The sequence below is a fragment of the Apostichopus japonicus genome, chromosome 4, assembly GCF_037975245.1.
Source record: "Apostichopus japonicus isolate 1M-3 chromosome 4, ASM3797524v1, whole genome shotgun sequence".
NCBI lineage: Eukaryota > Metazoa > Echinodermata > Holothuroidea > Aspidochirotida > Stichopodidae > Apostichopus > Apostichopus japonicus.
Window position 1 is genome coordinate 21,295,077 of NC_092564.1, and position 23,131 is coordinate 21,318,207.

Consider the following 23,131-nt stretch of genomic DNA (forward strand, 5'->3'; position numbering starts at 1 on the left):
TTAGGTTAATCGTTTGAACACTACCCAGAACACAGGGCTAGTAGCAGTGACAAAACATTTGAGCAGGCTAGCTCTGTGAGTTGAACAACTAAAGATGCAATAAGTAACATTAGACCAATCACAGTCCATTATTCACAAGATAACACCTGGCATCAGGCTTGAGCCAAGGAATACTAAAGGAGTAAAAATGTTGCATATATGGCTGGAAATAACAGATGTTGATGTTGGACAAGTTTTCTTTGTTCGCTAACAGATTTTATTTTCTTTGTAAGTTTCCTTTCACTATTTCTTCTTATCGGTTATCAGACAAGGCGTCTCTCAGTTGGTTGTTCGTTTAGGTTGATGAATACATGTTTCCAACTTTGACATAAACAATTTATGATCTTTGCCGACCTAATACCCGCTTTTGCCAGCGATATTTTTCAACCTGTAATTGAAAGTGTAGACGGTAAATTCTCTTCACTCCTTGACGAGAAATTTATTTTACCGCCAAGACACCACCTGCGAACATAGCTAGAGCCTCGTGCAATTTGGTACCTTCGAACACTTTGTCAGCCACTACTCAATTTATTGGACCAATCATATTGTGAAGCAATTGTTTTACGATCTCCAATTCGTCATAATGGGATTTACACGGCCCTAATCTCTGAAAATATAACATGTGTTTGCATGGGGTATCCAGGTACCCACCGACGCAATACTACCCGGTTCCTAATTTATTACCCGAATCTTACGCAAAGTGTGATTTTTTTTTGTTGACAAACTGATGGTTAGGCAGATTTCCCATTGACTTAGTGTGGTGTTAGGCTACCATGTGGTCGAAGATAACAGCAATAACGAAAGTATTCCATGGATATCTTATAGGGCTGTGAGTTTTCGTTTAAAGACCTAAATGTTTAAACGGCCGATATTTCGTTCGTTTAAACGTTTAAACGTTCGCGAAAATCGCGAGAAAATGCCGAGCATAAAGGCGTGGGTTCCAGGGGACCGCCCTAGGCCCTGGTGGGGCGAAGACCCCGGAAAAGGAAAAGGAATTTTTTGCGTGTCTGGCGATAAAAAAATTCGCAGTTGAGGATGCAAAATACTGACAACTTTTTGAATTTAAATTGTCACAAAGCTGATGAAAATTTTTAAATGACAAGTTAGAGTAGCTGTATTATGTTACAAAATGAAAAGAGATTTAATCTGTTTTACAATCTTTAAAAAGTTTAACTTACAGAACCTCCGATATTATGAAACAAAAAACGTTCGGCAAAGCCCCGTTTCTAGAATGCCTAACAATGAATAGCGCGACTAAACGTACATCAGATTACAACTGCAGTACGGTTTAACCTAACTTAAATACTATGGTAGGATACTGTATATGTGCTCAGATGGTACCTTGCCAAACAACTGCGCGTTCATCCCCTGTCTAACACCTGTTTGTTAACATTTTTGGCACGTTTCCAAGAAACGTTTCATGGAGTATTCCCCATGATACACGAGGCACAGTTCATACACGCAGCACAAGATATCAAGCTATGGTCATCTTTATGAAAGTAAACCTTGTAATAAAATATGTTTTAGGCCACACGGCATGATTAACTAATGCTTAACATTATTTCCATGTTCTTGTAGAAAACGTAAAGTTCGCAAAATACAATTGGTTGTGTTTTTGTAGTTACGTGAGATCCGTAACAGACGAGGTGGTTAGGCTATTTGATATACACTTAACTATGGTAGGACATTATTTTTTCTGTATTTTTGGAAATTCTAGAAAATACTTTCTTTTCCCCCCGCTTTACACCAGATGTGGTCTTATGGTTTATTCATAAATGGGTGTACTAGAGCCTTGTATACATGACATTAGTTGCATTTAGCACGATTCGCCAGTTTCGCGTTAATTTTTCGAAAGTGTTTTGCTGGATCTTTCGTAAAATTTGAAAGGTGTACCAACTTACTTTTCGTACACAATTGGTCATTTCTCTACTGATTTTCAGAGTTTTTTTTACGATCTCCAATCGATACATTTCCTTTGATCATTCATGTATTTGAACAACTATTACCAAGTCGAGTATTCGACCAGGTATTGTCTGGTCGGAGAGTTCAACCTGATGGACAGGGATTGTAATCATTTTGATCGAACATGCATTGACTGGATTATCTGTGCCGCCGCTGTCGGCTCTATATAAAGTACACTTGCGGCACAAGTTGTGCCGCGAATCAGGAAGTTTTCACAAAAGGATAACAGCGTTCAAGTTTAAGCCATTCATATCGCCGGATACATCGGGGGGGGGACAAAAGTAGGATTACGTTCGCGGTTTATGATTCGACTGATCGTAAGTTGTGCTGTTATTTTGCGTAGTAGACAAAATAAACACGGGAATTGATACCTGATTTTTGCCAATAATTTAATTTTCAGTTGATATCATAGTTTCGTTTAAACGTTCATAAGGTTTTATTAAACGTTTAAACGATGTTTCGTTCGTTTACACGTTTAAACGTGTAAATGGCACAGCACTAATATCTTATAACTGTGCCACAATTTCAGATAATAAACAGATGGTTAGGCTAGATTACCCCATTGACTTAGTGTGGTATTAGGCAACCATGTGGTCGAACGCAACAGCAATAATAAAAGTATTCCATGGATATCTTACAACTGCGTCACAATTTCAGCGAATAAACAGATAGTTAGGCTTAGCTAGATTTCTCATTGAATTAGTGTGGTGTTTGGCTACCATACGATACCTGTACGTGATGTTAAAACTTTAAGAAAACATTTCACTAACACATTTCTTTTCAACATTTTTACTTCAGTTAAGTTAAGGTGGGTAATGAAAAGAGAGTCATGAAGACAGTAACATTTCTTGAATTTATTCTCCTTATTTTTTACCCTTTACTGTGAACGAACTAAACTTAGACCGCTGTTGGTAAAGCTTCAAAAATACGCATATTAGCGATCGCAACACCTCCATCAGAGATTTGGAGATTTGGATATTTTCAATGAAATTTGGGAGGGGGGAAAAAACGGTTTTTGAGCCAGATTCATATTTGTTGCTAGAAAAAAAACGGTTTGGGGTTTTCACGAAACCGTGCAAGCTTAACTGACTGTCTACTCATATTGTGTCCCCCAAAAGCGTTGATCAACATGACGTTTTATAGGCCAATTAAAATTATCTAGGAAAAAGGAGGTCTTGAAAATTGATAAAACATTCTTAAAATAGAAGGGAACATAACATGTCATTGCCCATCATTCATTCCTTAAAATGACTTTGATTATTTTACGAATATATAAACTTCAAAATCACTGCTCCCTTCACCCAGCCTTATTCCCACTACTCAAAGGTGGAGTAACTTACTGTAGGTTTATCCATTGGACGTCCAACAAGTAGACAAGAATCAGATGATGTGCTGTATTCACTAATAAGTACTCTCTTTGGTAGTCTATTGGAAGTAGTGGAATCCATCCAGTAAATATCATTAACACAAGCATATGGTGACTACTACCAAAAGTTCATTGTATTTGTAGCAGAAGACCAGCAATCCAGTTTACTTATAAATGTTTCCCCTTCATTAACAAGTCTCCAACCCTCCTTTCCCTACAGATCCCCATCATGATCATAATAAGGCATTTATATAGCGCCATAACTAAAACGATATATTAAATGGCGCTTTACAAGGAAAAAATTAAACATACAAATAAACAAAAACAGCATCAAGACAGAAAACAGAAAAAATAGGATTACTTAAAGGCCTTATTAAAAAGAACTGTCTTCAGAGCTTTCTTGAAAGAGAGAAATGTGGATTGTTCTGCAACCGAAGACGGCAAGTCGTTCCACAGCCTGGCCCCAGTTACAGAAAATACACGGTTGCCAAACTGTTTGGTGTGGGTGGTGGAAACGGTTAAAGTAGTAACAGATATACTTCTTATACGGTATGACGAAATACGCTTAGTAAACATCTTACACAAATAATCTGGGGCCTGTTTATTAATACATTTATAAATCAAACAAAGAACCTTGAATGTAATGCATTGCTCAATGGGGAGCCAATGTAAAGTGAAAAGACAGTCCCTGGCACTGTCATATTTTCTTCTGCACAGAATCAATTTTGCAGCTTGGTTTTGTATAGATTGTAAGGGAAGCAGGGTAGAGGCAGGTAAACCGATCAGTAAAGCATCCCCATGACACCCTTCTACCAATTAGACAAAAATTACAATAATGTGCTGAAAATGACATATTCTAACCTTCTTGTGACATCAACTTGAACAGAGTGGTCGATGACTAAATCTGAAGGACAAGCTGGATTGATCTTCTCTGGGTCCCCTCCCAACCTCTTCACAGCATCCCTCATGGCAGCAAAGTCAACAACAGCAGGTACTCCTCTGATGAAGAGAGATCAGATCTAAAGTAAGGAACAACTCAATAAATATGTATGTTTCACTTAGGTATGCTTTCAATTTAGCTGCAAGATTAATGGAAATGCATGTTTCACAATCCAACATAACCTTTAATTACTCAGGGTTAGGAGTGAAATAAAGAAAATTAACGAATGAAAAGATATGAATTGTGAGAACTCCTTTCAATATTTACGCCTGCATCATGAACGTATACAGTAGCTATAACTATGAGAGCATAGCACTTGCTATGGACTATCAGAGTAAGCTGCTTGATGACAACAATTACATGTGCATTGACAAACTACGTTTGCCTAAATCAACATGGAAATCTAGCCTAACCATCGGTTTGCACAAAAAAAATTCACACTTTGCGTATCCTTGTTTACAACTTTCAATTAGCTGGAAATCGGCAGTTGTTTAGAAGGTATGTGCTATGTCTTGAAGAGGGATGTAGTATTTTACATACAACGTTGCTTGGTGATGGATTGTAGGTTTTAACTTTGAGTACTTTTCACAGGTATAATAGTTTCGTTTTTGGTGGTGAGTGATTTTATCCACACACACAAAACTACATGATTAAATTTGGCAAATTTGGAAAGCAAACCTTTGTTTTCTATTTCAGTTGATGGGTACTGGATTTCGTTGTTTATTCGATGGCTTGATATTAATCACGATTAATCAAGAAACAATTGAAAATTTTGCAATTAAACGTTTAATGAATTTGCTACACATTCATATGCTGCATTCATGTTCACAAGGCCTTCAACTGAGTGCTAACAAGTTTGCACACAATTGATATACACTACTGATAAGATGCAGTCAACTAACAACAGGCTTACGTGAAGTCTTGGAGAATGACTCTTGAAGGTTTAAATGGAACTTCCACAGCATTGTTCTGATTTTCAGACCAGTTCAGAATTTTTTCCACATCATTTTCCTTCACATAGAAGTTATCACAGTTCCGGACTGCCGACTCCAGGAGAACCCTTATTGAAAATGGAAGTCGATCTAAAACAAAGCAACAAAGTATATTAGAGTAGCTTCTTAAGTATTCCATATACAGTAAATACTGCTTTATTAAAATATCTTTTGGCTTTACCCACAAATCGAATGAGCAAATACATGACTGCTACTATATCATTGTCCAGTTTAAAACCAACTGCTTACTGGGAGTGGAAGTACCTGCTATGAAAATGGTTAGGTTAAGGCAATGAACATGTTGATCTTGTACATCTTAGACTTTCCTTTAAGAAGTATCTCATACTTAGCAGCCAGCCTCTATGTGGTAAACCTTCAACATTTATTAGTTCTCTTTAAATGACTTTCCTAGAAAGTTTTTCTTAATGCAGTGTAGGAGATAATCACTTGAACAACAAATGATCAAATTGTGAGGTCAGAGAATGAAGACACTACAGTCTTCTTTCACAGAATTGGGTCACTACTTAATCCTAATGTGTACTGTATACTAACCATATCTGGGATCTTGAAGGTCCGTCAGGTTAAAGTACTCGAAATCCTCCTCCCCAACTCTAAGAGTTTTCTTGCAGTGGTCAAACTTTGTGCTACCTGTTCGATATATACAACAGTAAAAAAGGATTAAGGTGAACTGCAGTTGGCTGTTTATAAACATTTACAATAGCATACCTAGTCTGCAATGAGGTCATAAATGTTACCAAATGGCTGTGACTCAAACATCTACCAGTGGTAACCTGGAAAATGGAAATTTAACATTATAATCTATCTTGAACAACCACAGATTATATATTTTTACACAAGTACCAGCAGACTGACTGCCATTATGACAGAGCATATTTCCTGAAATTAATCACAAGGGATGCCAATTAAAGCATCTCAATGCTGTCCTGTAATATTTCTGTGATTAGCTAGAAATACAATTTATTCCTACTATCAATTTGAATTTTATTCATGCAGTAAGTACTTCAATTATCTGGATCCACTAATGAGTGCTCAGAGTTTTAAATGGTATAGTTTTTAATTTTCTTGTGAAAACATTACCCACTGGACAGAAAAACATCTTTCAAAGCTGCTCAGATTTGGCAAAATTGTGCAAGGTGTTACATATGTCATGTAGAAATTACCCTTGCCAAATCGGTCATGAATACTTTGCCACCACTAATATGTATTGTTCAGGTGACACAACTTTCTATTTTCTAAAACTTTCCATGTTAGCAAATGAACACTATCCTCATATTGTTAGAGTATGTCACAATGAAGCTTCCCCACCTCAGAAATTAATCCCAGAAAAATGTTATCACAGCAAATTACTCTTAAGGATTTTCTTTGTATTGTATCAGCTTTACCATGATTTTGGGTCACTACTTCATGTGTTTTAAGTTCATTTTCAAGTACGGTCTACTAGTTCATGAAGTTTGTACAATGTTCAATGAGACTTTTGCTTGCGCTGTGAGTCGTGAATGTAACCAATCAAGGTTTGTACTACAATCACACTGCTTATGTGAGACAGGTTGTTTTGGGCGCTGTCACTGATTCCAGCAGAAAAAGCTTGTAGCGATTTGAAGGGCCAAATAAAGTTATCCCTAGTGTTTGGCCGATTATATGATAATCGGTTATTACCGATTAGTTCATGTGACAATCGGGCCAATGCCGATTATTTCATCGTTTTCGTGGAACTGGCATAATATATGATTCAGTGTTATGCATGATTACCAACTTCTAGGCCAATACAATCAAAGATGTTAATGCATGACTTAATGTTTCACACTAAAGCAAATAAAGAACACTGTGATACATACATAGGGCACTGTACGTTTTACAATGAGTCGCAACATTGCAATCCCACCACAACACAGTAAATGGCAGTGCTGTACAGACTGCAGAAGGGGAAAATAGTAGCCATTGGCTACCAAATGCAAAAATAAAGTTAGGGCCAGCTTCTACAACTGGTATTAGAACCATTATTAGTGTTGCAACTCCAAAGTTAATAAAGTGAAAAGTAGACTGAACGGATATAAAATATTTCAAATTGCGTAATCTGATATCAAAATATAATCTGATTTGTAAAATAAATCAATCCTGAACGTTTGCTTCAAGTTTTCAATGATTACCATCTGCGAGGGAAACTTCCGATCGAACATTGTTTCAAACGATTATACTAGTGTTCGACTAATAATCGGTTAGATAATCGGCATAAGGCCGATTATCAGACAATCGGTAAATAATCGGCAACGGGAAAATCCATTGCGCTACCGATTATGTGGAACCGATTATTACGTTCCACATAAAGAATTGTATTTTTCCGAGCTTTGATTCACCACAACCACAATGGGAAAGAATGTACATCATTCGATTCCATGTATTCATAGGCGGGTAAGGTGCGCTAATCTACCGTGTAACGCTATTGTAAGTTCCTCACGAGAGTTTGTACTATACTATCCAGTTTTGGCAGTTAACATCATACAGTATATCCGCGATAAGCTTAGGGGACGACGTAATTTTTTTTTTTTTACTTCGAACTTGCATCTAACAAAACCGCCTGTTATCCATGTTGAATGATTGATAAGAAATATTTATTGTCTTGACTAAATACAAAACCAAATCAATATACTTTTGAACCACTTTAGTAGTTTCACCGTAGGTGAAAAATGGAAAGTGAAAACAATAAAATTAGGCTTTGTTCGTTGTGAGTTCTATGTACATTAGGCTAGTCTGGCTAGAGAACGGTTGAGACTCATAACTGTTCAGATTTCAAATGCGACCAAGTTTTTACAAATGCGATAAAATGATGAAATCAAGGCGCCAATACTCCTAAAAATCCCTAAAAATGTTTGGCGACAGTCCTCAGTACTTCTACTGCATTACAGTATTTTGTGATTAGGCAAACACACTCATATTTTTGTGAAAACTTGAAGCAATTTTTGTACCTACTAAAGCAAATCTGCTTTCCAGCGCCACAAAGTCAATGGGACTTTAGTGTGTGATTTCTCTCCATGTAGTGAAGTCAATGGAGCAGCGTCATTGACTTACTGTGTATTATCTAGTGTTCGACCGATTATATGATAATCTGTTCTTACAGATTACCGACGTATGATTTGGTGTTATGCATGATTACCAACTTCATACGAAACGTTGTTTCAAACGATAATACACAGTAAGTCAATGGTGCTTCTCCATTGACTTAACTACATGTGGGAGAAATCACACACTTAAGTCCTATTGACTGTCGCGCGTGTCGCTGGAAAACAGACTTGCTTTAGTTGATGCGGTTAAGGAGTTCAGTTACTGCAAATGGGTTATTTTAGCATGTATAGTACTTAACTCCCGTTGAAATTCGTTAAAAGGAAAATAACCGAATTTCTTCGTTTTTTATCGAAATTCCCCGAATTTTAACGATTGGTTATCTGTCATTTCCTTCGTGGAATTTGCAAAGATGCGTTGAAATTCTTTTTTAAACGAAATAGAAGGTCAATATGTGGTTACGCGAAACGTCGGAAAACGCGTTACTTCGTTTATTAGTATCAATTAGACTTTGGTACAGTCGTTTGAAAGCAAGAATATTTACAAAAGCATTCTCAGGCTTGCATGAGTAGTAACACTCAAAGAAACATGTAGTAAAACTGACGGGGGACGTTTTCTGACTGTGAACCCCAAACACAATGACATAAGTCTTAACTTCGCCAGGCCATCTTGAAGGCTGCAGTACAAGCTATGTACCACGAGGCACCCTTCCAGATAAGTTTGAGTGCTGTTTAACCATTTAAATAACAATGAATGGACATATAAACTTGGTTTACTTGCAGATTACGAAAAATAGTTATTTTTAAGAGATGTTAATTTGGTTTTTTATTAGAGTTGAAGTATGAAACTTTGTTTCCGAGCGAAAACATGTTACTTGAAGCAAAATAAAGATGCCCCGCCCATTCTGCGAGGACGCTTCCATTTTTCAAAAAGGCATTTTCTCTTTTTATTTTTTCTATTATGTTTAATATAGATTTGGCATGAGACATGTTACTCAGGTTAACTTTGATGGAATAATTTTATACCAGAAGTGGAAAAACTTAACAGTTATTACTTTCATTTCGGATCATTTCCCAACAAGATAACACACTAAGGGTGTGACCGTTTAAACGATTAACCGTTTAACCGGCCGCAAATGCACTATCCGTTTAGAAAATCACAAACCGTATAAACGGAAAATTAAAAAAAAAATCAAATACATTTAAAACATGAAAATTATTTAAAAATATGTAAAGAACTGAGTAATGTACTGCAAACTATCAATAAAAAACATTAAAACGATGTTTTAGGCATGAATAATGTGTTCAATATAACTATAGTAGTAGGCCAATAGTCATGAGCTCATGATAGTGTCTTCAATTCGTTTTCTCAGTTTATATTTGCGACATATATCACCCGTGTACATCGATCAATGGCATGGTGAAATCCCGTGTGAAAATATGTTGACCCCAAAAGACGCAAATGGTTGTTCTAGAAAGTACCGTAATAACATTAACAACACAAGGCCAGTTTGCTCTCTCAGGTCCGCACGTGTACAGCCATTTTTTTCACACATGGTGTTATGCTGTGCATGCATTGCGGGCAGGATTGCGGCAAACATAAAAGAAAATGAATGAAAATGAAAAACCTAATGATATTTTTCACAAATATTGATGCTTAGATAAGTGCTTCCTCACAATCAACGAGCCGCCCCAAAATTTGCTCCGCTTACGTAAAACTTCTATATATATCACAGAACATAGTAGGTCATTGACATTCGAACTTGCCCAAGTTCATCGCACCATGGGAACGACACAACACATTGCACATGATGTTACATTCTCCCGCCATCTGGACACAGTGTAAATTTTGGTGTAATATGCAAATTATGAATGGTACTGCGCAGCACGGTTAAAACTTAACCTATTGCGACACAAATTTTGGGAAGCTGTTGTTGAAGTAACTTTTGTATCAAATGTAAGGTACTGTATCATGTATGTGACACAAGAGAAAGAAAATGAAATCGGAGGCTGCTCAAACCAGTTTCAACTTGATTTTTACAACCCATCGCACAACACGTGCGTGCGTAATTTGTTTTCTAAACATGACTTTTAATGAGTAAGCAGGAAAGGTGGGTAAGTTTGCTAAGTTAGGCGAGTTTTGGTTTAAAATCTTGTGATAGATAGACAAGTATATTGTTTTTTTTCTTCAAAAGTTACGATGTTGCCGAAGGCCGAGTTATATAAATTCAGTGATCTGAACTGCTGAAGACCACAAATACTGATCATGTGTGTTATTCTTTTCAGCAATTATTACACGAAATTTTCGCAATATTATTGGGCCTAATTAGTAATTAACATACATTGATCGTTGTCTTGTTGCCTGAATTGCTACCTGCTGGAAAAAAAACCTTAATTATTGTACTCATAATGTCCTATTTTCATTAAAAGTCGAGTGACGGTGCGTCGAAAAAAGCCGCGATCGGGAAACAGCGATTAAACGTTTAACCGACCGGCAGGCGATACGGTTAAACGGTTAGCGAAATATCCGTTAGGTCACACCCTTATTAAACACACACAAAAAAACAACCTTATTGAATGAAAATATACTGAAAACCATATCGCAAAAACACAAAATCGCTTATAACTCGAAAACGGAAGGAGATATCGACTTTTGTCGGGGTTTCCTGAACCAAATTTTGATGCGCTCTATCCACCTGTGTCATTTATGAGCTTCTCTGACGTAAGCTGCAGTACGTAATATCTCTATACCAGTTCCGCGAAATTTATTTACGCAGTAAACATCGTTCATTATGTTTTCTTTCACAAGGAATATTCAAAGTTGTGCTCCACACGCTTCACAGATATTGTTTTATGTCGTTCATTTTCAATTCTACTTTGAAATTACATTTTCGAACGATGCAATGCATGCCTTATGCCATGTGACGCATAGTCGGGAGACTCATAAAAACTCCCCCTTCTCATTAAATTAAATTTACATTTTATAATTAAAATTACAGTTGAAAGCCCTCCCCAGTAATGTTTGATCAGCTCTTCCCAATATACAATACTCAAATAAGCAATGAAAATATATTCATTTTCCACAGGTTTCTACCCAACGTGGGCCCAAGCCACTGCTTTCTTTTCTTTGCAGTCATGGAAACAATTGTTTGCAACTCTCTTGCTGGCCAGGTGTTTTCAAGTTTTATTAATAGCACGACTTCTGATTGGTTCATTCAAGATAAACTTTCTATCCCTGCTGGATTGTTCTACTTATATATATGAATGAATATTTGGTTTTCAATTAACTTAGTTACAGGTAACATCCATTCCATTACGAACAGTAGGGGTAAAATAATGTTTGCTTCTAGAGGCAGCCAGCCAAAGGTTCTGCAGTGCTAAACCCCCACGAAGATAAATACTATGCTAATTAACAGATGGTAGGCGTGAATTTGACAAAGCCAGGTTTATGATTGGACTAAGCCTCTCAAAAAAGATTGGTGGTGGGGATATCCAGGGTAGGGAATGCACATGTAAGCAGCATACTGTAGGTGACCCAGACCCAGACCTTAATTACCAGGGCAGTCCATCTGCATTCGCGGGCAACTTACAGTAACGGGTTAGGGGGAAAATATCAGGATGGTTTTTTATTTTGCGTGCATTGAAGCCGGGGGAGATTTTTTGGACGGAATGCGCTCTCAGAAAAGTTTGAAAGTGAGTGCGGTTCTGTAGTAAACGGTACTGTAGTACGTCAAGTAACACAGGAATTTACTGGAAATAAAGATCTCTTTGATATCCAGCTACGACTGTTTCATTGTGGATATTTTTTTTTATTTCTTGTTTTTCTGACGCTGCGTTCCTTGGTGAGTTAACTTAAACTTATCTTAGTTTAATACTAGCCTATAACTTAAGAGTCGTAGAATGTGCTTGTTACGATCGACCAAGACTAGTTTTGATTATCCTAGCCAAATCATTTTTCAAACACCTAGTACAGAACTTACTCTGTCTTATATATACAATCAAACTTTTGCAACGTTTGTAATATTCCTCGGCAACTTCTGGTAGTCTAAAAACGGCTGTAGTTACACTAAGGATTCAACGCAAGTCACAACCTTGATATGTCTAGAATTGCCTTTGCGGTTTTTTATCGCGATGACTTTTGTGGAAATTTCGTTGAAACTTCGTTGACAACCGTGCCCGCAGTAGTCTAAATCTTGTCAACGAAATTATTCGTTTTATATTGATTTTCAACTTTTTTTATCGATTTTCAACTTTTTGTTATTGATCGTTGATTTTTTTCAACGGGAGTTAAGCAAAATCAGTACTGTACATGCGGTCAGGGTAAAGAAATCGCTTCAGGGTTTTCGAAATATATGCGTAAGAATGGTTGCCTTATCACAAAGTACTGTAATGCAGTAGAATCAAAGCTCAGAAAAATACAATCCTTTAATGTGGAACGTAATAATCGGTTCCGCATAATCAGTAGCGCAATGGATTTTGCCGATTATCTAACAGGTTATCGGTCGAACACTAGTTATCCCATAACGCTTTTGCAATGAATCAATGAGTTTGTAACTGCCGTCAAAATTAAGTGGGTGTGGCTTCTTCCTGTAGGCTTAGTCTATAAAAGAGTGCAGTAGTTCTGCACACGGTATCCATACCAGCCTTGTGTGTAGAAAGATTGTACACAGTACAAAGTCTTCTTACAGACACAAATGATGAGGAATATTGCATTCTTTGTTGCAGTTAGCGATGATCACATATCTGTTACGTAGTCCTAGGGTAATGATACAGTTCTAACTGATTGTACCATGTGCTAAACTTGGTATAGAGTGATGGTCTGTGATTTAGATTTCATTTAAATGCCACAGAATGTAGGACTGGTTTCTAGACTAAAATATTTGAAACATACTCTTACAAAACATGTATGATTTGAAGATGCAATACCGGTTGTGAACTATCTGTAAATTACACTTATTTTATTATTATTATGCACAGCTGATTACACACATGTATCACATGTCCATAGTAACAAACATTGGATCTGAAAATACTGCTGTCAAGTCATTTTCATCATTGATCAAGTGAATATGGTAGACTTGCTTAAATTAAAGAATGAATTGTTACTAGTAGTAGTTGCACAAGTTTGCAGCTAACTTAACTTTTCTGTGTGGTGTCACATTCTAGTTCTGAACTGTCCATACAATGTATTTGGCTGTAATGCTGAAGCTTGTTTTTGTATTATTAATAGTGTTGGCATGCAAGTTTATACAAGGCCTGCGCACTTACGTCTGATTGCATGGATAGTGTGAAGTGAGGCACTGTTTTAAAGACAGACGCTTGCAGTTCCGTACTTAATGCATCCCAATCCTTTAAAACACCTCTATGGTTTAAGTTACTCTAGCTAGAAATTCCTGTGACAAGGCTTACCCAAGGTAGGGCGTCCAGAAACTTAAATTGCCATGAATTTCTACAAATGGATTCCATCAAATTGTATTCTTGTTAAACTAAAGTAGATGCATACAAAAGTAGAAGCATACAAAAGTCATTTAATTTTTGGATTGAATCATGAAACTTTGTTTCACCCAAGGTACAGGAAACAATTTTGCATGTAGACACCCTTCAAAGTAATTTTTGATTCCACATGGCGGAGTCCCCGTCCCCAAAATGTTGCTCTGTGACTGAGTGTGACCTAACATGTTATAACAAACAAGATATGGTATTGGTAGCCCTAGCAATGTGTTCCATAACTTTAAGGCTTAAGTAACTGCAAAGGTTGTGAACATATCTAACGATCTGATTACATTTTGACCAAAATGTCGACCGTAACTTGGAACATAACTAGGCCTGACAAGTAACATCATAAGGACTATACCTGTGACATAGGTTACACTATGAATGATGTAGCCTAGGCTACCATGAATGTAGATAACATGTTAACGCAGGTAGTACTGTAAACTACAGTAACTAACGTTCACGTAGCCTAAGGTAACGTTGATGAAAGACTACGAGACATAACAATTATTATTAATAATACTTTTAGTTGAAGAATTGGGAAATAAGATTTAACTACAAGTTGCTCTAAATGTTTTTTTTTGCTCGTTTACAAGAATCATTAAGTGCTTAGATAAGCCATAGAAGTGAACCCTTTCAGCTAGTCTCACACGAACCTGTTTTCGCCATTGCTCCTCGTCTATTTGTCACGTAGCTTTCCCTGCCGTATTTTATGGAACGCCAAAAGGACCACAGTGACATGTACCACTACTAGTTTGACATGTACTACTACTAATTTGACATGTACTACTACTAATTTGAAGTGTACTACATCTAACATGTCACGTATCACTACCAGGGGCGTAGCCAGTATGTAGCACTGTAGGCCCGGGCCTACAGGGCGTAGCCAGTATGTAGCACTGTAGGCCCGGGCCTACAGGGCGTAGCCAGTATGTAGCACTGTAGGCCCGGGCCTACAATTTTTTTGGCCAAGTTATCTTTTTTTCAAAACACCCATAATTCAAATCCATAGGCTTGCTGGACGAGTTAAAGAGTATATACTGTCTATATAGACAGGACAAACTATTGAAATGAACGTAGCAAGAATATGGCTAAATTAGGTGACCTATTCTCCTGTAATCTAGGCTGTCATTTCTATCGCGTGCCGTTTCATTCAACACTCTACTCGCCGAAAAAGACTAGGATCCGATCTTGTCAGTTTTTTAACATCTAGTTAAGACTAACCATGATTAACCATGCCAATAGCTTCGGAACTGTTGAAAGGTCTTTCAGCGCAATGCACAGAATAAAAAACTACATGCGTTCTACAATGAATGAATGAAGAGAGACTCAGCGGTTTGGCACTCATGCACATCCACCAGTGGCGTAGCCAAGGGGGGGGGTGGGGGCGACAACCCCCATGAAAGCTTGTCGCCCCCCAGTCGCCCTCCCACTGGGATTTTGGGTGTCGAAAAAATATTACATGTGCGAAAAATATATCATTGGTCTGAATGGTCTCGAATCTCCATAATGACCACTCATGAACGACCCTTCGACCGCAGTCGCACATGCAGTCGCGGCGGATAGCTTCCTTCGCCTATAGTTAGTCCGGGACATTTTGTGGCATCGTTCCTATAGGCCTATCTGAGGTTTGGCACTCATGCACATCCACCAGTGGTGTAGCCAAGGGGGGGGGGGCGTGGGGGCGACAACCCCCGTGAAAGCTTGTCGCCCCCCAGTCGCCCTCCCACTGGGATTTTGGGTGTCGAAAAAATATTACATGTGCGAAAAATATATCATTGGTCTGAATGGTCTCGAATCTCCATAATGACCACTCATGAACGACCCTTCGACCGCAGTCGCACATGCAGTCGCGGCGGATAGCTTCCTTCGCCTATAGTTAGTCCGGGGACATTTTGTGGCATCGTTCCTATAGGCCTATATCTGAGGCCCTGGGGTCATTCCTTGACCGACTTGGTGCAATATAATGTGCCCATTTCGAAGTAAATTTATTCACAGATTGTTAGCTGTCATGGGTTTCAACAAATGAGGGGTATTCTATCCTGAAACATTGGGCAAAATGGGGCTGGGGTTTCCAGTTCCGCCGCATCATTTGTCAACTTGCACTGGATTCTAATGTTGATGTCAATTGGAATCGCTAATAACAGAAATAATCCACCAAAAATTAAGGCCTCATGAACTTTATTGCAGATTTCCTGAGTGACGAATTTGTAATTTTCTCCCGAAATCACGCAACTAGATGGCTGCTATCCAGCCTGGCAAGTGCCATCTCCAGCGATCTGGCAGATATTGAAATCTGAAATATTCTTGGTACGCTGCGCGCCAACCGATGGTGGCGTTCCGCTGAGATAGTACTTGCGGCCGGAATACTCGAATCAATTACGCTCCCCCCGGGCCCCCACGTTTCAAATCGGATTGACGCCCCTGCTTACAAGCACTACGACGTTGTCACAGAATGTTAGCACCAATCAAAATAGATCTCAGAAAAGATTTAGGGTTTCAGCCAATCGCAGGCATTTCCTGGATAAACAACATGTCTGCGCCCTTGTGTAAACTTATGCCGAATTGCCGATCCCGGTTTTAGTAGACCGGTGTGAAGTTAGATACTTATTCCCCGTTCCTCGTTCGACATTCGCGGATGAGTAACTGCTACCGATTCAGTTACGTATTCGACAATGGTATCGACGTAACACCTCTGGCAAGACAAAAGCTTCTTACAAGATGTTCAACATATGGTCGTGGAAAGAGGTTTATCTATGGCCCATGGGTCATATGAACTCTAATGACTATGTAGAAGGGTACCATAATGCATCTTGCCAGGTCCAAATAGTTTTTGACCAACTAAAATGACCACTACTTCATCAGCTCTTAAATTAATGTAAAAAAAAATACTTTAGGCCCTAATCAAGACTAGCACGCCTTGGACCACCTTACCAATGGGTCATATGAATTCTTAACACATTGTAGAAGGATACCATAATGCGTCTTGCCCGGTCCAAAGAGTGCTTCACCAATTAAACTGACCATTAAATCAACATTTTTTTAAATAAATGTAACGGGAACTGAAATAAAAACATTTGGGCCCTAATCCACGCAGCACGCCTTGGACCACCAAACCGATGGTTAACATGAACTCTAAGGACATTGTAGAAGAGTACCATAATGCGTCTTGCCCGGTCCAAAGCGTGCTTGACCAATTAAACTGACCATTAAATCATTACTTCTTCATCGAGTGTAACCTGACCACGAAAAAGCTTTGGGCCCTAATCCATGCAGCACGCCTTGGACCACCAAACCGATGGTTAACATGAACTCTAAGGACATTGTAAAAGGGTACCACAATGCGTCTTGCCCGGTCCAAAGAGTGCTTGACCAATTTAAATGACCACTAAATCATGACTTCTTTAATGAGTGAAACGGTACCACGAAAAAGCTTTGGGCCCTAATCCATGCAGCACGCTTTGGACCACCTAACCAATGGGTAACATGTACTCTAAGGACATTGTAGAAGAGTACCATAATGCGTCTTGCCCGGTCCAAAGAGTGCTTCACCAATTTAAATGACCACTCAATAAGTACTTCTTTAATGAGTGTAACGGTACCACAAAAAAGCTTTGGGCCCTAATCCATGCAGCACGCCTTGGACCACCAAACCGATGGTTAACATGAACTCTAAGGACATTGTAGAAGGGTACCATAATGCGTCTTGCCCGGTCCAAAGCGTGCTTGACCAATTAAACTGACCATTAAATCATTACTTCTTCATCGAGTGTAACCTGACCACGAAAAAGCTTTGGGCCCTAATCCATGCAGCACGCCTTGGACCACCAAACCGATGGTTAACATGAACTCTAAGGACATTGTAAAAGGGTACCACAATGCGTCTTGCCCGGTCCAAAGAGTGCTTGACCAATTTAAATGACCACTAAATCATGACTTCTTTAATGAGTGAAACGGTACCACGAAAAAGCTTTGGGCCCTAATCCATGCAGCACGCTTTGGACCACCTAACCAATGGGTAACATGTACTCTAAGGACATTGTAGAAGAGTACCATAATGCGTCTTGCCCGGTCCAAAGAGTGCTTCACCAATTTAAATGACCACTCAATAATTACTTCTTTAATGAGTGTAACGGTACCACAAAAAAACTTTGGGCCCTAATCCATGCAGCACGCCTTGGACCACCAAACCGATGGTTAACATGAACTCTAAGGACATTGTAGAAGGGTACCATAATGCGTCTTGCCCGGTCCAAAGCGTGCTTGACCAATTTAAATGACCACTAAAACATTACTTCTTTAATGAGTGTAACGGTACCACAAAAAAGCTTTGGGCCCTAATCCACGCAGCACGCCTTGGACCACCAAACCGATGGTTAACATGAACTCTAAGGACATTGTAGAAGATTACCATAATGCGTCTTGCCCGGTCCAAAGCGTTCTTGACCAATTTAAATGACCACTCAATAATTACTTCTTTAATGAGTGTAACGGGACCACACAAAAGCTTTGGGCCCCAATCCATGCAGCATGCCTTGGACCACCAAACCGATGGTTAACATGAACTCTAAGGACATTGTAGAAGGGTACCACAATGCGTCTTGCCCGGTCCAAAGCGTGCTTGACCAATTTAAATGACCACTAAATCATGACTTCTTTAATGAGTGAAACGGTACCACGAAAAAGCTTTGGGCCCTAATCCATGCAGCACGCTTTGGACCACCTAACCAATGGGTAACATGTACTCTAAGGACATTGTAGAAGAGTACCATAATGCGTCTTGCCCGGTCCAAAGAGTGCTTGACCAATTTAAATGACCACTCAATAATTACTTTTTTAATGAGTGAAAAGGGACCACGAAAAAGCTTTGGGCCTTAATCCATGCAGCACGCCTTGGATCACCAAACCGATGGTTAACATGAACTCTAAGGACATTGTAGTAGGGTACCATAATGCGTCTTGCCCGGTCCAAAGCGTGCTTGACCAATTCAAATGACCACTAAATAATTACTTCTTTATTGAGTGTAACGGGACCACAAAAAAGCTTTGGGCCCTAATCCATGCAGCACGCCTTGGACCACCCAACCAATGAATCATATGAATTCTATGGACATTGTAGATGTGTACCATAATGCGTCTTGCCCGGTCCAAAGATTGCTTGACCAATTAAAATGACCACTAATAATTACTTTTTCTATGACTGAAACGGGACCACGAAAAAGCTTTGGGCCCTAATGCATGCAGCACGCCTTGGACCACCCAACCAATGGATCATATGTACGCTAATGACATTGTAGATGGGTACCATAATGTGTTTTGCCGGGTCCAAAGAGTGCTTGACCAATTCAAATGACCACTAAATCATTACTTCTTCTATGACTGAAACGGGACCACGAAAAAGCTTTGGGCCCTAATCCATGCAGCACGTTTTGGACCACCCAACCAATGGATCATATGAATTCTATGGATATTGTTGAGGGGTACCATTATGCGTCTTGCCCGGTCCAAAGAGTGCTTGACTAATACAAATGACTAATGCACAATCATTATCCAGTAGATTCATCAATATTTTCTTTTTTGAAGTTTTACTCTATGGGTGTACCAGGGTGGTGATACAAAACAATAGCAAGATTAATGCTAATTGGTGCTTTACGATCATTAGCATACAAATTTTCCTTCCCACCCAGGAGAAACACACGCGCACTCTTTTTTCTTTGGGGGGGGGGGGGGTGCACGCACCTTAGCGCAACTCCATTTCTCAGAATGAAGTGATTAATGAAGACTGGCAACGCAATGAAAACGGTATTTTATTATTCGTTCATAGAACTTAATTTCATTTCTTTTATTCGTTTCACACGTCACAGATTTACAGATTGAAAGAATAGAGAAGTTTTCTTGCCTCTCTCCATGAAAGTGTTTGTGAACGCTGTTACCCCCTTCGTAGGTTCTGAAAGATTCCACTGCTACATTCTATATAGAGCTGACTAAGGCAATCAGGCATCTCGGGTCAAGCGGAGATAAACTTACTTTAATAGTTTATTTAGCAAAATAGTCTTCAAGTGACTTATTTCTACCCAGACATATATTTTATGCCGAAATCCCTTTCTGATTTATTGATGATCTCCATTAGTCATAGTTGGTAATGAACCAATCCAAGTTACCCTATGTACTGCCAATCTATGCATTTTTTATTTTATCGTGTTCCCATGTCCTTCTCTTAGCGATTTTTCAATAGAAAGTTTCTGTTGGAGTGTATAGAGGGCAGATCCACCATAAGAAGTTTCACTGGGTTTATTCCAACTAAACATAGACCAGAGTTAGTGTGAGTTTTTAGCAAATTTCCTTTCATTCAGTTTTAAAATATTAATTATAACTTCCATAATCTAGCTATATAAATTTTACTAAATACACAAGATATATTCAATCCATTAACAAAAGTGCCAGATTTTAGGCCAATTTCGCGTTTAGTCAATATATACATTTTACCAATCTATGTGCAAAGATGTTCCATATCACTATTGCTCAATACTTCATAAGATAAATGTGAAGGAGCGGAACAAAGGATCATGCGTTCTGATTGTAATTGCGTTCTGATTATAATTGATTCATTCAGGATGTTTCCTAGAAGTTTTCTCTCGTTAAAGAGCGCTTGACCATTAGGCTCGAACTAAGTGATACCGATTTACGAACTGACTGCCTACCTTGTCCATGGAATTACCTTGTCCATGGAAAGACTGAGAGTTCATATTTATCATAGCGTGATTGCTCCCTTGTGTCAAACCATTAACATAATTAAGTGATAGATTAATGAAAGAATCTGCAGCATGTTGAAAGTTTAACTGCATTTTCGCATTTGTATTCCCAAATTAATTAAATATCGGAAATAGTCACAATTTTCTTCGTTCCTTGTTTGAACGTTACTGCATGTGCCATTAATGCATGGTAGGTCTAGGGGATTGTTCATTACTTTGATTGTTTGTCCGGCTGTAAGCTTCAGTTGAGCTTTTATGACAGTGCATGCCTGCTACAAGCCTGCCACAAGCCTGCCACAAGTCTGCCACAAGTCTGCCACAAAGGCTGCCACAAGCCTGCCACAAGCCTGCCACAAGCCTGCCACAAGCCTGCCACAAGCCTGCCACAAGCCTGCTACAAGCCTGTTACAGCCTTGCTTTGGCCCTGGAAAGATGCTGTCGCTTTATGCCACTGTGTTCAAATAACTCCCACATTGCAATTTCCCTCTTTGAGTAGGCCTGAAATTTCGTAAGTGATTTAGGCAAGTTAAAGTGTTATATATGCTGACATATCAATGAAATCGGAAGTCATTTAGAGGTAACGTTCTAAAATTGTAAAAGCTTTCCTACAGAATTTGGCCATATGTAGACATGCGGCCAGGGACGTCGCTAGAGGGGGGTAGGGGTGTCTCACCCCCCCCCCAATCGTGGTAAAACTGACGATAGTTGGAAAATTTGAGTGCGACAGTCGGAATTTCCTACTGTCGCACTCTAATTTTCATATATTCTTGTAATTTGTGAGTGACCTAAAACTTTCGGTCAAAATTGACCTTTAATCAGTCATATTTACCACGTTTTCCTTGTCAAATTGAGAAATTGTATCTCGTGATCCTTATACTCCACCATACAAAACTTCGTATGATTTTGAATACTGTAAAAAAAAATGCCTAATAGAAATACTGTACATCGTATACAATTAATACGCTCAATGCTAATCTACGGAAGCTTAAATGTGCTATCAACACAAGGAACACTTTGCCCTGTTTTCAGTAAATTGTTTAGAGTACAAGATAAAATCTTATCCAAAAACAGAAAAATGTTGGATTGCTCAGTTGCTTTAACTGAGCAATTGAACAACTTTCTGAAAAATGTTTAATTGACAACTTATCATATCTCGTGTATTGGACGTTTTGCTGCAAAATGTTCAATTGTTCACTTCATTCCATCTGAGCAACTGAAGAATTTTCTGCAAAATGTTTAATTGACAACTTACCTTATCTCGTCAAATGGACATTTTTTGGCAAAATGTTCAATTGTTCACTTCATTCCAACTGAGCAATTGAAATATTTTTTGGGCAAAATGTATAATTGACAACTTATCGTGTCTCGTCAACTCAACATTTTTCTGCAAATTTTTTAATTGTTCATTTCTTTCCAAATGCTCCAAATTCCAAATCCTTTTTTCATGTGAGTGATAAATAGTCTCACCCCCTCCCCCCCCCACCCCACTCCAAGAAAATAATATGAAGCGCTAGGAAAAAGCACTGTATTTTGGGGTAATTTCACTATGTCGTCGAATATAATTTGTTGAAAATTTGTTGTTTTCCTCTTTGTTAGCTTTTGTAGTTAGTAGTCTATGTAGCCTATCAAGCAGATAACTTATACTCAGTTGCTTACTCCATTAACCAGAGTCATTAATAAGTTTGTGAAGTGAGGGCAAGGGGTACACCAGTACCGAAAAAAAAGTTCGGAACAAAAGTGCAAACGCGAAAGATAGGGTGTCTGACTGACACTGACCGTATCGCTGACAAGTAGTGCTGGGGGAGGGGGGGGGGGGGTTACAAGACAGCAGTCGTAATTTTCCGGCTCCAAAACCCATCCAGTTGGAATTTCAGCCACTACACCCCCCCCCCCCAATCATCAGGCCTTAGCTACGTCCCTGCATGCGGCCATGAATAAGAGTTCATATGACCCAATGGTTGGGTGGTCCAAGGCGTGTTAGCCTTGATAAGTGCCTAAAGTGATTATTTTCGTGGTCCCTTTACACTCATTAAAGAAGTAATGATTTAGTGGTCATTATAACTGGTCAAGCACTCTTTGGACCGGGCAAGACGCATTATGGTACCCTTCTACAATGTCCTTAGAGTTCATGTTAACCATCGGTTTGGTGATCCAAGGCGTGCTGCATGGATTAGGGCCCAAAGCTTTTTCGTGGTCCCTTTTCACTCATTAAAAAAGTAATGATTTAATGGTCATTTAAATTGGTCAAGCACGCTTTGGACCGGGCAAGACGCATTATGGTACCCTTCTACAATGACTTAAGAGTTCATACGACCCATTGGTTGGGTGGTCCAAGGCTTGCTGGTTTTGATTAGGGCCCAAATGTTTTTTATTTCAGTTCCTGTAACATTTATTTAAAAAATTGTTGATTTAGTGGTCATTTTAATTGGTGAAGCACGCTTTGGACCGGTCAAGACGCATTATGGTATCCTTCTACAATGTGTTAAGAATTCCTATGACCCATTGGTTAG

General features: G+C 38.8%; 1 protein-coding gene across 2 annotated transcripts in view; it reads right to left on the minus strand.

Annotated features, from left to right (window-relative positions):
- The window catches only part of LOC139966806 (cytoplasmic aconitate hydratase-like), a 59,307-nt gene extending 44,719 nt beyond the window's left edge, over window positions 1–14,588 (minus strand). The window contains exons 1-4 of one of the 2 annotated variants that reach the window (XM_071970167.1): window positions 14,526–14,588; window positions 5,852–5,947; window positions 5,221–5,389; window positions 4,229–4,366 (exon numbers count right to left, since the gene is read on the minus strand). In XM_071970167.1, coding sequence (XP_071826268.1) covers window positions 4,229–4,366; window positions 5,221–5,389; window positions 5,852–5,947; window positions 14,526–14,538 — 416 coding nt within the window. In that variant the 5' untranslated portion in view covers window positions 14,539–14,588. The remainder of the gene's footprint in view (window positions 1–4,228; window positions 4,367–5,220; window positions 5,390–5,851; window positions 5,948–14,525) is intronic. The other variant, XM_071970169.1, reaches the window with a different exon arrangement.
- Window positions 14,589–23,131: the final 8,543 nt, after the last annotated feature.